General features: G+C 42.9%; 1 protein-coding gene across 1 annotated transcript in view; it reads right to left on the bottom strand.

Moving 5' to 3' along the window:
• ERICH6B (glutamate rich 6B) overlaps positions 1–8,692 on the bottom strand; it is a 43,169-nt gene extending 34,477 nt beyond the window's left edge. The window contains exon 1 of the mRNA XM_004376642.2: positions 8,526–8,692. Coding sequence (XP_004376699.2) covers positions 8,526–8,651 — 126 coding nt within the window. The 5' untranslated portion in view covers positions 8,652–8,692. The remainder of the gene's footprint in view (positions 1–8,525) is intronic.
• Positions 8,693–17,015: the final 8,323 nt, after the last annotated feature.

Here is a 17,015-nt window from a genome sequence, read left to right as displayed (position 1 = left end):
TGTGCTGTCACAGTATGGAGAGAGCAATTAGGGTCACATAAGAATACATGTATAAATTTTTGTATGGGAGACTAACTTGAAACGTAAACTTCATTTAAACTACAACAACAAAAAAATTAAAACAAATTTTTTTTGAGAACATAAAATTATCTCTTTTTTCCAAGATGTGGAGATGGCTATAGAATATAAAAAATTTTCCATGCTTTATGAGCTTAACAGGCTTCTGGGTTCCATGACTGACCAAGCTCACAGTGGTTGCTTATTTATTCAATACGTGGGATGAGAGTCTTTAGGAGAGCTGTATACCACATATCACGTTATTGTATTGGACATTTCTGTGTTTAAAGATTCTTCCAAAGTAATGACATTGCAAGTTGCCTTTTTACTTTTGGAAATCTGATCGTTCTATTCCAAGTTCATGATGCTCACAGAACTGGCCCTTAGGTGGGTCTTTATAATAATTTCATTTTTGGATCACATTGGATAGAAGGTGAAGGTTGGCTTGCTGGCGAGGAAAGCCCTGGGTCTGTTATGTTGCCTATTCCCTGCTCACTGACAGATTGAGGTTGTTATTGTTGTTGTTCTGTATTTGATAATGTACAGCCTACCATTGGCTTATTAGCTCCCTGTGGTTAAGTTGTTGTTCTTGTTGTTAGTTGCCTTTAGTTTGCTCCAACTCATAGAGACCCTATGAATAACAGAACAAAACATTGCCTGGTCCTGTGCCATCATCAAGGTCATTGGTATGTTTGAGTCCATTGTTGTGGACATTGTGTCAATCCATCTCATTGAGGGTTTCTCTTGTTTTCTCTGACCCTCTACTTTACCAAACATGATGTCCTTTTCTAGCGATTGGTCTATTGACGTGTCCAAAGTAAACAAGATGAAGTCTCACCATTCTTGCTTCTAAGGAGCATTCTAGTAGTATTTCTTCTAAGACTGATTTGTTCATTGTTCTGGCGGTCCATGGTAAGACTATTCAATATTCTTTACTAGCACCACAATTTGAATGTGTCAGTCCTTCTTCTGTCTTCGTTTTTCACTATCCAACTTTCACATGCATATAAGGGCAATTGAAAACAGCATGGCTTGGCTCAGGTGCACTTTAGTCATCAAAATGACATCCTTGCTTTTAAAACATTAAAGAGGTCTTTTGCAGATTTATAGTAAATTAAAGGCCAACATATCCAAAGTTACATGCATTCTGGGACAGAAACAAGAATATAGCTTGTGGTTGGCCTTTTCTTTATGTTGGGAGGAAAGCTGGGGTGCCTTGGGTATGGCGTGCCTGATTCCCAGCTTCTGCACCATTTCTTTCCCCATCGCTGGAATCAGTGCTCCATGAGAGCTAGAGCATAAAGCCCTTACAGCCAGTATTCATGCCTCTGAATTCCTCATTGCTGATAATCCCTCCCTTGAGATGCAGTGACTTCCTATTTGCCTAGGCCAGTAATCTGTCACCATCTACTTTGGAGACTATGTTCTGTTCACCAGACAATATGGTGCCCATCACTGTCCACCAGACAACAGATGCATTGGATGAGTCAGTCTAGTTGAGGCCTTCATCCCATCTAGGCTGTGCCACCCACTGTATTTGGTCAGCAGATATGATATCCTATGGAGTCCATCCCATTTGCTTCCCCAGGCTGTAGAGTTGCATTATCCTCAATGCCACAGTAGGTGTATTGTGCACCCAGTGATGAGGTCATGGCAGAACCAGTGATGAAGTCTCTCATGCCCAGAGCCCTCTTCTAGGTGAATCTCTGGGTTTTGCAACCAAAAGAGTTGGTATAGCATGGTTTGAGATGCACAAGTATGTCATATAACTAAAAATGAATGCGTGATAGTGAAATAAACACAGAAAATGAGTTGAGTTATCCGAAAAACCAAAGAATAGATTAATAAACCAAACCCGTTGCTGTAAAGTTGCTTCTGACTCATAATGACCCTATAGGACAGAGTACAACTGCCCCATAGGGTTTCCAAGGAGCAGCTGGTGGGTTTGAACTGCTGACTTTTTGGTTAGCAGCTGAGCTCTTAACCACTGCACCAGCAGGGCTCCAATAGCTCCATTCAGATAGGAGGGGGTTAGCTCCCTCCTCCTAGTTTGCACCCCAGTGGTTTCTGGGATTCTTCCAAAAGGTGTCTCAAAGTTCACACAAACAAGCCTGTTAGCTGCAGGTACCATGTGGCACTCATTCCCTTCTTCCTCTGGTCTCACTCGTCCTCATCTGCTTCCTACAAAGTTGCTTGGAGAAGTACTTCTTTGCTAAGCTCCGTTGCTCCCTATGCCTAGAATGCCAGTATTTTCCTAAGCTTCCAATCCTTGGGGGGCAGTGTGGTACAGACAGCAGGGGGAAAGTCTCCCCCAACCAGGTAACCCCAACTTGGTTACCTGGGCCCTAGAACTGCACTATTTGCATCCAGAAATTCACAATGTATGTCTTGAATGGTTTTCACAAGTGACTGGCCTTTACCCCCTTACTCACAGGACCTAAGTGAAGTCTGTGGCATCTAGATGAGAAACAAGACACTACATCATCCCCTCCAGCCATCTTTGTCTGGCCTCCACCCCTCACTCACCAAAAACCCTTCTCCTCACTAACTGCTAACCAACTCATACTGGTGTGCTTTTGTGTGTTTGCAGATGGTATATTTTCTTCCTGCAGTAGTCAGACAAAAATGCCTATGACCTCATCCATTCCCAAGGCTTCAATTATATGCGGAAGATTCCAAGTCAAAATCTTCAGCCAAGAACTTTCTCCCAGGATCCATATAGGTGATTTCCAGTTTTCACTGGTACTTCTTCATCTGGATATCTGTCTTAGTCATCATTGCTGCTATAACAGAAATGCCACAAGTGGATGGTTTAACAAGAGAAATTTATTTTCTCACAGTCTAGTAGGGTAGAAGTTCAAATTCAGGGCGTCAGCTCCAGGGGAAGGCTCTTTCTGTCAGCTCTGGAGGAAGGTCCTTCTCATCAATCTTCCCCTGGACTAGGAGCTTCTCTGTGCAGGAACCCCGGGTCCAAAGATGTTCTCTGCTTCCAGTGGTTCTTTCTTGGTGGTATGAGGTCCCCCATACTCTGCTTGCTTCCCTTTCCTTTTATCTCTTGTAAGATAAAAGGTGGTGCAGACCACACCCTAGGGAAACTCCCTTTATATTGGATCAGGGATGTGACCTTAGTAAGGGTGTTATACAATACCACCGTAATCCTCTTTAATATAAAATTACAATCACAAAATGGAGGACAGCCACACAATACTGGGAATTATGGCCCAGCCAAACTGATACACACATTTTTTGGGGGACATAATTCAATCCATAACAATGTCTTACATGCACTTTAAATTCAGTGTAACCCCAACTAAACTTTCTACCTTACCCCATAAATGAACTGTTCTTTTCTTCCTTAGCTTCCCAGTCTGTAGATTCTCTTTTTACTCTTTTGGTGAAGTCTTTTGATGAGCATAAGTGTTTAATTTTTAGAAGATCCCAGTTATTAGCTTATCTTCTGGTGTTTGTGAATTGTTCGTTACGGTTTGTATCCTGTTAATGCTGTGTATCAGGGCCTCTAGCATTGGCCCTATTTTTTCTTCTATGATCTTTATTGTTGTTGATTTTATATTTAGATCTTTGATCTGTTTTAAATTAGTTTTTGTGTATAGTGTGAGGTATGGGTCCTGATACAACGCTGGAAGTGCTCACTCATCTTAAATTTGAAAGTCAGTTACCTGGTCGCAAACTGGAAGAGATCCATATTCATGCTTATTCCAAAGAAAAGTGATTTAATGGAATGTGGAAATTATTGAACAATGTCATTAATATCACACGCAAGCAAAATTTTGCTGAAGATAATTTAAAACAAGCTACAGCCATACATCAAACTGGGAACTGCTAGAAATTCAAGCTGGATTCAGAAGACGACATGGAATGAGGGATATAATTGCTGATGTCAGATGGATCGTGGCTGAAAAAAGAGAATACCAGAAAGATGTTTACCTGTGTTTTATTGACTATTCTAAGGCATTTGACTATGTGGATCATAACAAATTATAGATAATATTGTGAAGAATGGAAATTACAGAAGATTTCATTGTGCTCATATGGAACTTGTTACATAGATCAAGAACAGAACAAGGAGATACTGTGTGGTTGAAAATTAGGAAAAGGTGTGTCAGGGTTGTATCCTTTTACCATATTTATTCAATCTGTATGCTGAGCAAATAACCTTAGAAGCTGAACGTGGCATCAGGATTGGAAGAAGACTCATTAACAGCTTGCAATATGCAGATGACACAACCTTGCTGCTGAAAATGAAGAGGACTTAAAGCACTTACTGATGAAGATCAAAGATTACAGCCTTCAGTATGGATTACACCTCAATATAAAGAAAATGAAAATTCTTAAAACTGGACCAATAAACAACATCATGATAAATGGAGAAAAGATTGAAGTTGTCAAGGATTTCATTTACTTGGATCCGCAATCAACGCCCATGGAAGAAGCAGTCAAGAAACCAAATAATGTGTTGCGTTAGGCAAATCTGCTGCAAAAGACCTCTTTAAAGTGTTGAAAAGCAAAAACGTCACCTTGATAACTAAGGTGCACCTAACCCAAGCCATGGTATTTTCAATCGCCTCATATGCATGTAAAAGCTGGACAATGAAAAAGGAAGACCGAAGAAGAATTGACCCATTTGAATTGTGGTGTTGGTGAAGAATATTGAATACATCATGGACTGCCAGAAGAATGAATAAATCTGTCTTGGAGGAAGTACAGCCAGAATGCTCCTTAGAAGCGAGGATGGTGAGACTTTCTTTGTCTTGCTTACTTTGGACATGTTATCAGGAAGGACCAATCCCTGGAGAAGAACATCATGCTCGGTGAAGAGGAGGGTCAGCAAAAAAGAGGATTAAATGGATTGACATATGGCTGTGAGGATTTCAAAGGACTGGATAATGTTTCCTTGTGTTATACATAGGGTCACTACAAGTCAGAGCTGACTGGGTGGCACCTAACAAGAGCAATACACATATATATACATTTGTGTATATATATATATGTGTGTGTATATACATATGTGTGTGTGTGTGTGTGTGTATGTATACAATTCAAATTGAAGCATTGTTTATAATACCAAAAAATTCTGGAAACAACTTAAATATTCACTGATAGGATAATAATTATATTATGATACACTATATAACGGAACATGAAAGATCTCTTAAACATGTTATTAAGGGAAAAGCAAGAGCTATAACAGAATATATATTATGACCTTATCTATGAATATATGTACGTCTTTAAAGATATGTGTGTTTTTGTATGCATTAAAATTTCTAGAAGAATACATGAAAAACAGTATGCAGTTGTTATTTCTGGTAGGTAAGGATGTTGAGACTTTTTTTTGATTGTGCTTTAGGTGAAAGTTCACAGCTCAAGTTAATTTCTCACTCAAAAATTTATACACATGTTGTTTTGTGACATTGGTTGCAATCCCCACAATGTGACAGCACACTCCTAATTTCCACCCCGAGTTCCCTGTGTCCATTTGACCAGTTCCTGTCCCTTCAGGCCTTCTCATCCTGCTTTTGGACAGGGGCTGTCCATTTGGTCTCGTGTATCTGGTTGAACAAAGAAGCACGTTCCTCACCTGTATTATTTTTTTGTTTTATAGTCCTGTCTAATCTTTCTCTGAGGAGTGGGCTTCAGGACTGGTTTCAGTTCTGGATTAAAAGAGCATCTGGGGGCCATAGTTTTGGGGGTTTCTCCAGTCTCTGTCAGACCATTAAGTCTGGTCTTTTTATGTGACTTTGAATTTCTGTTCTATAGTTTTCTTCTGCTTTGTCCAGGACTCTCTGCTGTGATCACTGTCTGGGCAGTCATTGGTGGTAGCCGGGCACCATCTAGTTCTTCTGGTCTCAGGCTGGTGGAGTCTCTGGTTCATCTGGTCCTTTAGTCCTTTGGGCTAGTATTTTCCTTGTGTCTTTGGTTTTCTTCATTCTCCTTTGCTCTGGGTGGGATGGGACCAATAGACGTATCTTAGATGGCTGCTGGCAAGCTTTTAAGACCCCAGGCGCTACTCACCAAAGTGGGATGTAGAACATTTTCTTTATAAACTATGTTATGCCAACTGACCTAGATGGCCCTCAAAACTATGGCCCCCAGGCCCTAGCCCCAACTACTCTGTTCCTCAAAGTGTTTGGATTTGCCTAGGAAACTTCCATGCTTTTGCTTTAGTCCGGTTGTGCTGACTTCCTCTGTATTGTGTGTTGTCCTTCCCTTCACTGAAGTTGACCCTTGTCTACTATCTAGTTAGTGATTTCCCTCCCCGTCCCTCTCCACCCTCGTAACCATCAAGGAATGCTTTTTTCTGTGTTTAAACCTTTTCTTGAGTTCTTATAATAGTGATCTCTTACAATATTTGTCCTTTTGTGACTGACTTATTTCACTCAGCATAATGCCCTCCAAATTCAGGATGTGGAGACTTTTAACATTTGTTTCATAGTCTTTTTTCACTATTTCAGTGTTTGAAAATCATGTGCATGTAGCAGCTTCACAATTGAAAAGCTAGTTTGAATAAAAATACTTAAACAAAAAAAGCAAATCTGATTGTGTTATGCCCCTAGTTAAAGTCCTTTAGCAGGAAAGCCCTTGGGATGGCAAGGCAAGGCGATTCAAACCTGCATGTTTCTGCTCAGCCCACCCACCACATGAAATGCTCCCAAATGTGTTGTGCTCATGCAGAACCTCACAAACCTCGGTGTCACTTCTGCCTGGGAATGCAGCTCTGTCTGATGTGGCAAAATCTCAATTTATAGGAGTGCTGAAGGTTTCTGAATAATTTAGGTTTCTAATTAAAACAATTCTTTTAGGTTTCAACTGTAGTTGAAACATCTTTCTAAAATGAATGAGTTCACTTTCTTGTCTTAATAAATCCAGTAGGGTGAATATAATCTAAAGTAATTTTTTTTTTCTCCCTGAGGTTGTATTTCAGTGTTTGTAAAGCAATTCTTAATAATACAGTGCTGTATAGAAGTAGGAAATCCTGGTGGCGTAGTGGTTAAGACTTCCGCTGCTAACCAAAAGGTCAGCAGTTTGAATCTACCAGGCGCCCCTTGGAAACTCTGTGGAGCAGTTCTTCTCTGTCCTGTAGCGTTGCTATGAGTCAGAATTGACTGCAATGGGCTTGGTTTTTTTTTTTGGTATAGAAGTAGAATCAACTCAACAGCAACAGGTTTGATTTTGGTTTGTTATAGAAGCAAGTGTGGAAAGTTTCCCAGTTACAAATAATAATAATAATAAAATAAAAATTAACTAAATACCTAGTCTGTGCCCTTTTTGGGAGTAGCTCAGAGAAATATGTCTGCTTAATTTTGGGTCTGAGAGACACAAGATCTCACTCGACCACTGTTAGTCCCTACAATCCTAATAAAATTTCTTGGCAGTGGTGCTGAGGGTGGGTTATAATGCTCTTGCCTACGTCAACATCATGTTGTAAATCTTAGAGGTAAACCGACACAGGAAGTTAGAGCTACCAGGCTTCTGAGTGGGCAAAAAATCCACGTGGCACATTTGTAAAACCATAATAAAAACTGTGTTTTAAAGGCAGTACACAATATACTGTACATGTAAGGCTTATTCAAAATATTATGACTTCCCATCTCATCTCTGGTTATTGGGTCCAGCCGGGGAGGGGACACCTGTTGAATTTCTTGTACTGTATCCTTCTGAAGGGTGGTGGTGGTCACAGAAAGACTGCAAGTCTGGGAGAGGCCCACCATTGCTCTTCGCTGTGGCGTTTGGCTGGAGTAGAGAGGTTATTGTCTAGAAGTTTTCGGTCTTGCTAAGTTGCCTCATTCTTGGTTCTTTTAGTAAAAAGAATAGGCTTTTGTTGGGTTTTTTTTTTTTTTGTTTCTGTGTCTACTGGCCTTTTGGGGTTGCCAGCTTCTTCAGAGCCTAGTCTGGGATGTACGAGGCAAAAAAGAAAACTCAGGGAACTCACCACCATGTTGTTTCTTGAGTTCCGAGGTCACTAGCCAGTCTGCTTTCTTCTCTCCACCTTCCAGAGTCTTCTTATCTTTTATATATAATGCCTACAGTTTTTAGTTGTACTTAGCGGGAAGAACAGGGAAAAGTATATCCACTCCATGTTTCTGGAAGTGAAGTTTATTTTTCCATAAGATTTCTACAAAGGATGATTTGCCCTGATACCTAGATAGCCTGCATATTTTATTTTCTATATTTCTGTCTTTCAAAGCAATTTGGGGGGTATTTGTGTTACCAGCAGGGCACTCAAGGTGGGGGTATGGAGCTCCCCATTTGTCTTTCCACTGGCCCTCTTTGATTTCACACCTGTCATTTAAACATATTTCTGTTTTAATGCAAAACTCACTTGGGTGGTACTAACCACAGAGTGAAGCTGGGGATCCCGGGGCTCAAGAGGCTGCTGCCAGCTGGCCCTTAAGCCACCCTGCTCCCACATTCAAGGAAAGGTGGTCTCGAGTTTTTATCCAACTTACATTGTCATCCAAGTCCTCAACTTCCAGTGCTTCACAAGGCTCATCCATTAAATTCTCGAAATAGTTCGTTTTAGAAACAGACTCCATGACTTTCATTTTTGGAAGCCACATCAAAAGGAAAGGCATTTGGAAAGAAAGCCAAAGAAGAAAAAAAGGAAAGAAATTTATGACATTTACTCTTGCCCTTTTGAATAAAAAAGTATACACCATCAATAAGACTTTAAATAAGTTCATCAAATTACCTCAACTTCAACTATAAAATAGGACTGTTGTCGTCAGCTGCCTTCGAGTCAGCCCCCCACTCATGCCAACAGTCATGGATTGAATTGTGTCCCCCAAAAATATCTGTCCACTTGGCTGGGTCATGATTCCCTGTATTGTATAATTGTGTACCATTTTGTAATCTGATGTGATTTCCTTATGTGTTGTAAATTCAATCACTATGATCTAATAAGATGGATTAGTGGCAGTTATACCGATAAGGTCTACAAGATTGGATGGTGTCTTAATTCAATCTCTCTTGGGATATAAAAGAGAGAAGCAAGCAGAGACACATGGGAACCTCATACCACCAAGAAAGCAGTGCCAGGAGCAGAGTGCATCCTTTGGACCTGAGGTTCCTGTGCAGAGAAGCTCCCAGACCAAGGGAAGACTGATGACATGGACCTTCCTCCAGAGCCAACAGAGAAGGCCTTCCCCTGGAGCTGACGCCCTGAATTTGGACTTCTAGCCTACTGGACTGTGAGAGAATAAACTTCTCTTTGTTAAAGCCATCCATTTGTGGTATTTCTGTTATAGCAGTACTAGATGACTAAGACACCGACCCTATGAATTACAGAGCAGAACTGAGCTCCATAGGGTTTTCTTGGCTGTAATCTTTACAGAAGCAGTTCGCCAGGCCTGTCTCCTGCAGAGCCCCTGGTGGGTTGGAACCGCCAACCTTTCAGTTAGCAGAAAATCGCAAACTGCTGTCGCTACCCAGACTCCTGAAATAGGACCAAAAGGGTCAGTTTCAGTGAGTGCTTTAAGAAAGTGAGTATGTGTTCCTGGTGGCTGGTAAAGGTCTGTCTGACCAAGTGGAGTCTGAGGGTGTCCTGAATGGAGTCATAGATGAGTAGGCAGACAGCTGAGGAAGGGCATTCCTGGCAGAGGGACTAGGAGGTGTAGTGGTCCTGAGGTGGGAGTATATTTGCCTTATTTGACAAACTGTAGTGGCATAATGGGCACAGTCTGACCAGAGAGGAGAGAGTGTGAAGAAGGGCGGTAGAAGGGGAGGTCATGGAGGGAGCCAGGAGCCAGGAGCCAGGGGCCAGCTCACAAAGGAGCTGAGGGAGATTTATTCTAAGAGTTATTTTCTCTTGGAAATCCTAAGAAATATTCCTGTCTTCTACCAGTTTTGCAAAAAAGCACCGATTTCTAGAATTGTGTATTGTTCATAAATGCTAATCTAAGTATAAGAGATGAATCCTGAAGCAACTGAGCTAAAGAAGGTCTAACTTAGAGAGTGAATGCTCAAGGTCAGCCCAAGGTCAGCCACAGCCTCCTGATTCTCTGGGCCAGGGGAGGGCCTTAAAGCCTCCAGTGGCAATGGGGTGCAAATTGAATTGTGGAATTGATAATTACAATGTGGGTTTTGCTTCCTTACTCTTGGGAAGGTGTGGATCCGGAGGTGTGAGCTCGAAGAAAAGTGGTTCTCACAAGATAATTGGACCCTCAGGGAAATTTTCAGAGGCCTGTTGTCTCAGCTTCAAGATGACACCAGTCCCTTCAAGCTGGGACATCCACAGAGCCTTGAACATCCACCAGGTTAGGCACAGGGCTGACCTATTGAGTGTCTCTATTATGCCTTTGGAAACCCTGGTGGCATAGTGGTTAAGTGCTATGGCTGCTAACCAAAAGCTGGGCAGTTTGAAACCACCAGGAGCTCCTTGGAAACTCTATGGGGCAGTTCTATCCTGCCCTATAGGGTCACTAGGAGTTGGAATCGACTCAACGGCAGGTTTTGTTTTGTTTTGTTTTATTATGCCTTTAGGAGTTCCTGGGTGGTGCAGACAGTCATCTTGCTCAGCTGCTAACTGAAAGACCTGCAGTTCCAGTCCACCCAGAGGCACCTCAGAAGAAAGGCCTGGCAATCTACATCCAAAAAAGCAGCCATTGAAGACCCTGCGGAGCACAGCTCATCTCTGACACACATGGGGTTGCACTCTATGGCAACTGATTATTATTATTATTATTTTCTGTTTTTTATTATGCCTTTAGGGGAGGAAAGGAGACATTCTTTGTGATCTGAATACACGTTAGCTAGCTTTGCACTTCTTCCCAATTTTGGTTCCACAGTAAAAACTCTGATAACTCTGGGCTCCTATGGGATGGAGAACACCACTACGATGGATCTGCCTTGATTGATACAAGGCCTAGGGCCCTTTCTGCCTGTGGCCCTCCTTTGCCAGTCCTATTCTGTCCCCAACAGAAACTTTCCATGTCTGAGTTGGGCTGTGAGCTGCGAGAATTCTCCGTGCAGTGTCTTACACCAGTTCCCGCAGGCACACATCCGTTCTCACCAGTGTACTCACAGCCTGGCAAAGGCAAGGGGTACTTTAAGCTTGTGTCCAACAACCTTCTACTCTCCCAAACTGTGGGCTGTGGAAATGACTGAGAGAAGTTCTGAAAAGCAATTCAGGAAAAGCCAACAACAGTCCATGATAATTGAAGCCAGCATTCAGGAAGCTCCTTCTGGGTAGCACTGGTGAGGAGAAATAGATTGGTAGAATTCTTTCTAGGGGTCTGAAGAGACTGAGGAGCAGAGCCTCCTTAAGGCAGGCTACCTTCCATGTTTCTGCCCCTAAAAATTGAGAATGAGAGTATGGCTGGGGCCCTGATAGCTCAGCCAATTCCCATCATTTGTGATTGCCGTATTTTAATAGGCTTTATTGAATAAGATATACGCATTCTGGAAATGAAAAAGGTAGGTGATTATCAAGGGAAAAAGGTGGACTTGGCAGCTCTGAACATTGAACAGCAGTTTTAGAAGCGTTCCATTCAACGTAATAATTAACCTTATTAGCATCAGCCGGCACTGTCTGCATGACAAGCCCAGCACCATAAATAAGCTGCAACACAGTTATAACTGGGGCTGAATCCAGAAGTAAAAGCTTTACTTCTAATTAACTTTCCTTTTGGGGATTTCCGTCAGCCTCTACTTCTGTTCAAGTGAGATAATTATCTACTCCTGAGGCTGCTCCCAGGAAGGGTGGGGGTGGGCTGTGAGAAAGCCGGGGGCAGGGGAAGTGTCAGGCCAGGGCTGGGTGGTGGCCCTGTCATCCAGGGCCTGGGGGACCTGCAGCAGTCACCGAGCCCTTTGCACCCCAGTTCCCTCATCTGTGTAATGGGAAAATAGACTCTTGGTGAGGGTGCTCAGAGCATCAGTGCTAACGCAGGTAAACGTCTGGCCCTGTGTGTTCTAAACATGGAGCGGGTCCCCCTGGTCTGATTAAGACACATCTTAATTCTTCCTCATCCAACTGCCTCTCCTCCAACGTTTTTCTCGGCAGAGCAGCAGTTCCTGAAGCTGGGATAGACACGTGAGCCGCGCATATTTGCCACGTTGGGTAGATGAGGTAATCCCCAGGGTACAGATGAGAAAAGGGAGGAGGAAGCAGTGAGTGACCAGCCCACGGGCTGATGGCCCTGCTCTGCTGATTAACCAGCACACAGCTGGAACTCCTCTCTTCACTCCCTCGGCCGTTTCGCATAGTGAGTGTCCTGGGCAGGGAGGACCCAGGGATGGGAGTTCTGGCGGTTGCTATGGGCACCACTCTATAAACTGTTCTAAAACCTTGCTACTCAAAGTACCATCCATGGATCAAGAGCATCAGCAGCTGCTGGGAGCTCACTAAAAATGCAGAATCTCAGACCTGCTGAATAGGAGTCTGCATTTTAACGAGATCCCCAGGTGACTCCCATGCACAGGAAAGTTTGAGTTGTTAGTTGTCTTCCAGTCCCACCCATGGCAAAATCCCAGGTGTTACAGAGTAGAAAGGCTCCATAGGGTTTTCTTGGCTGCAATCTTCATGGAAGCAGATCACCAGGCCATTCTTTCATGCTGCTGCTGGGTGGGTTCAAACCGCCAACAGCTAGATTAGCAGTTGAGTGCAAACCTGTTTGAGCCACAAGGGGACCTAAAGTTTGAGTAGCACTGCTCTAAAACATCACTGGAAATGGAATAAATTGGACAAAATTGTATTTAGTAGTGCCCTTCTATGGAGACCTGGTGGTGCAATAGTTAAGGGCTCAGCTGCTAACCAAGAGGTCAGCGGTTCAAACCTACCAGCCACTCCATAGGAGAAAGACCTGGAGATCTGCTCCTGTAAAGACTAGCCTAGGAAACCCTATGGGGCAGTTCTGCTCTGTCACATGGGGTCGCTATGAGTCAGAATCAACTGGACAGAGCACAACAATAACAGTGACCTTCTCGGGAAGAGGTGTGCTCTTAAGTTTGAAAGATTTGTTTGATGAGCCCTGGGGGCGGGGAGTAGTGGGAGGGGCAAGGTTAAGGGGGCAGTTTGGGGTGTGTGTATATGTGTAAGACCTGATTCCCACTCTCTATTCCCCAGCGTAAGTAACAACAGATCCTAGTCCCTAAACTGCCTTCCAGTGAGGATGGGTCTAGTTCAGTGCAGGGCTTTTGCTTAGTGGAGTGGTGTGTGCAAATTGGGACTTTGCTGCCGTAAGGATTTTCCTCTGTCCTTCCCCTGAAGAGGATTCAACTAACCTGCTGTCGTTGAGTCAACTCGGACTTATGGCGATCCCATATGTGTCAGAGAAGAACTGTGCTCCCTAGGGTTTTCACTGGCAGACTTTTCAGAGGTAGATCACTAGGCCTTTCTTCTGAGGCACCTCTAGGTGGCCTTGAACCTCCAACTTTTCAGTTAGCAGCCGAGTGAATTAACCATCTGTACACCCAGGGACTCTAGGATTCAGCTAACCCCTCTTTGTTGTTGTTAGGTGACGTCAAGTTGGTTCCGACTCATGGTGGCCCTACGCACCACAGAACGAAACACTGCCCTGTCCTGCGCCATGCTCACAATCATTATTATGCTTGAGCCCATGGTTGCAGCCACTGTGTCAATCCATCTCGTTGAGGGTCTTCCTCTTTTTCGCTGACCCTGTACTTTACCAAGCATGATGTCCCTCTCCAGAGACTGATCCCTCCTGACAACATGTCCAAAGTATGTAAGATGTAGTCTCGTCATCCTTGCTTCTAAGGAGCATTCTGGTTGTACTTCTTCCAAGACAGATTTGAACCCCTCTTTAGTAAATACTTAATACATACTTAACAGTAGAATTTGTAGGGGCTCCAATTCATTAGCTACTGCGGTGCCACCCTAGGAGTCTATCTGGGCTACCCATGCATCCCAGTCAAGCCCTGCTTCCCTGACCTCAGGGAACCCAGCCACTTACTGGACCTTCTTTAAATTTGGAAGTCCCTGATACCCCTGAGTAGAGATATGGATCTGGTTCTGTCCCAGGTCATTCTGTTTCCCTTCCAGAGACCCTTTCTCTATTCTTGTTTTATCCCCCTTCTTCAGGAAGGAATGTGGAAACACACAGGTGTGGGGCTGTGTGCTTAATGTGTCCCCAGGTTGGCCTGTCTGGACCAGCCAGGGACCCACCCACTGTGGCACCTTCCCCAGCACTTGACACTGTGGGGAGTAGTGATCTTTGAATATATTATGTTAGACTCTCACCGTTTTCTTCCTCTTTCCCCACTTCAGCTAAAATGTAATCTGAAAAAGAATAGGAAAACTGTTAATAGCTGTGGTAAGGTGAAGTAAGGCTGGCCCTTAATCTGTGAGGGAATCAATTTACAAACCACTTCCTAAAGATGTGGGGAGAACCAGGGTGGAGAGCATGTGTCTCGGGGTAAGAGGCTTCTTTGATCTGCAGCAGATGCTCAACAAATATTGTCTCCCCCCCTTGGTTCATATTTCATCTTGCCCACTGGAGTTTAACTTCTGAGATGGTGTGATGGGTTTTGTTTATCTTTATATCCTGCCCAGCATACAGTAGGTGTACAGTAAGTGTCACTGGATGAGCTAAGTATAGATAACACTTTATCTTCCCTCCTAACTCACTGATAAATATTGTTCTCCCAGTTTTTAGAATACTGAGTATTTTAGCCTCTGGCTGAGTTTCTTATGGGGCCTTGAGACTTGACACCAACTACCAGAAATATTGTGTTGGCCACTGGCCTCAATTAAGGCTGCCCAAGTCTACAATGACCAAAAGAGGGCTTCCTTGGCTGGGGGCCTGCTGTGCTTCTCATGGATGGATTAGTAACTTCTGTAAGACGTTTAAAATCATCATAAATTATACCTTCGAAATCTGACATCTTGTTGATTAGCATCACTTTTGAGCTATCTTGCTCTCCTTTTAGTTTTGATTTTAAAAGTATTGCTGTTAAGAGACAGAAGAGGGTGGCCATTAATGATTTTAACCTCATAGTTCCCAATGGAAGCTCTGATTCCTGAGTCTGAGCTTGTTCAGGCTCGCTATGAAATTTTTTGGGGTCTGAGGTTCCGTCTTTGTTTTTCTTCTAAATTTTATTTATTTTGTTGTTGTTGTTGAGAATATACACAGCAAAACATACACCAACTCAACAGTTTCTACATGTACCATTTAGTGACATTGATTACATTCTTTAAGTTGTGCAACCTTTCTCATCCTCCTTTTCTGAGTTGGTCCTCCCCCGTTAACATAAACTCACTGCCCTCTCAGGTTCCTATCTAATCTTTCGAGTTGCTGTTGTCAGTTTGATCCCATATAGATAGTTCTTAAATTAGCATAATGCTCAAGGCAGACCTTTTTACTAGTTAAGCTAAACTACTGTTCGGTTTTAAGATGACTTCAGGGGATATTTTTGGTTTAAGGTTTAAAGATTATCTCACTAGTGTTAGGGGCAATAGTGTTAGTGGTTCATCTACCCTCCATGGCTCCAGAAAGTCTAGAGTCCATGAGAATTTGAGATTCTTCTGTGTTTTCCCGTCTTAGGCTGGGTTCTCTAGAGAAGCAAAACCAATAAAGGTATAAATATCTATATAAAGAGATTTATATCAAGGAAATGGCTAACGCGGTTGTAGAGGCTGGAATGTCCCAAATCCATAGGTCAGGTGGAAGCTTCTCTCAATTTATGCAGCTGTAGGGGCTGGTGAACCCAAGATCAGCAGGGCTCTTGCTCACAGGCTGTGAAGACTGATGAATCTCAAGATCAGCAGGCAAGATGGCAGGTAAGCTGCTAGCTCAAGTTCCAAGAACTGGAGGTCAGATGAACAGGAGCCAGCTGCAAGATTCAGAGTGAGGAAAAGCCCTCGAGCCTTGCCAGAATGTCCACTTACATTTAATGCAGGCCATACCCCCAGGGAAACTCCCTTTCAACTGATTGGCTACTCAGCAGATCCCATCATGGAGATGATCATATTATATCAAATCTCATCATGGAAGTGATCACATCATCATACAACTGCCAAACTAGATCATAACTGCCAAACCACTGAGAATCATGGCCTAGCCAAGTTGACACACAACCTTAACAATCACACCCCCTTTTGATCAAGATTCTTCAATGGACTGTTTGATCAAAATGTTCAGTAATGGTAGCTGGGCACCATCCAGTTCTTCTGGTCTTATGGCAAAGGAGGCAGTTGTTCATGCAGGCAATTAGCCACACATTGCATATCCTCCTCCTATTCCTGACTCTCCTTCTTCCTCTGTTGCTCCAGGTGAATAGAGACCAATTGTTGTGCCTTGGATGGCCACTTGCAAACTTTTAAGACCCCAGCCACTACACAACAAATTAAGAGATAGAGCAGAAGCACTAAACATGTTATTAGGCTGATTAACTTGGATGTCCCATGAAACCATGACCCTAAACCTCCAAACCAAGGCATCAAATCCCGTGAAGTCTTTGGTTGTACATAAGCAACCTCAGAAGCTACTCTTTTTTTTTTTGTCATTGTTATAAATATATCTATCACACAATTTTTGCCAATTCAACTTTTTACACGTGTACAACTTACTGAGAGCAGTTACAGTAATTGGCTGTGCAACCCTATCTTTAATCAATGCAATTTTTCCATTACCATTGACCCACACTTCCCCTTCCCTCCCTTGCCTGGTAACAACTAATAAACTTTAGTCTCTATGGATTTGCCTTTTCTTATCTTTTTATGTAAGTGAGGTCATACAATATTTGTCCTTTTGTGATTGGTTTATTTCACTCAGCCTTATGTCTTCAGGCTGCATCCATACTGTAGCATGTATCAAGACTTTATTTCTCCTGTTGGCTGAGTAGTATTCCATTGTATGTATGCACCACGTTTTGTTTATTTATTCATCTGTCGATGGGCATTTATGTTGTTTCCACCTTTTGTCTCTTGTGAATAGTGCTGCAATGAACATTAGTGTTCACATCTCTTTTTGAGTCTCTGCTTT

Source organism: Trichechus manatus, unplaced genomic scaffold (assembly GCF_000243295.1).
Source record: "Trichechus manatus latirostris isolate Lorelei unplaced genomic scaffold, TriManLat1.0 scaffold00044, whole genome shotgun sequence".
Lineage (NCBI taxonomy): Eukaryota > Metazoa > Chordata > Mammalia > Sirenia > Trichechidae > Trichechus > Trichechus manatus.
This window is presented reverse-complemented; position numbering and strand designations above follow the sequence as displayed.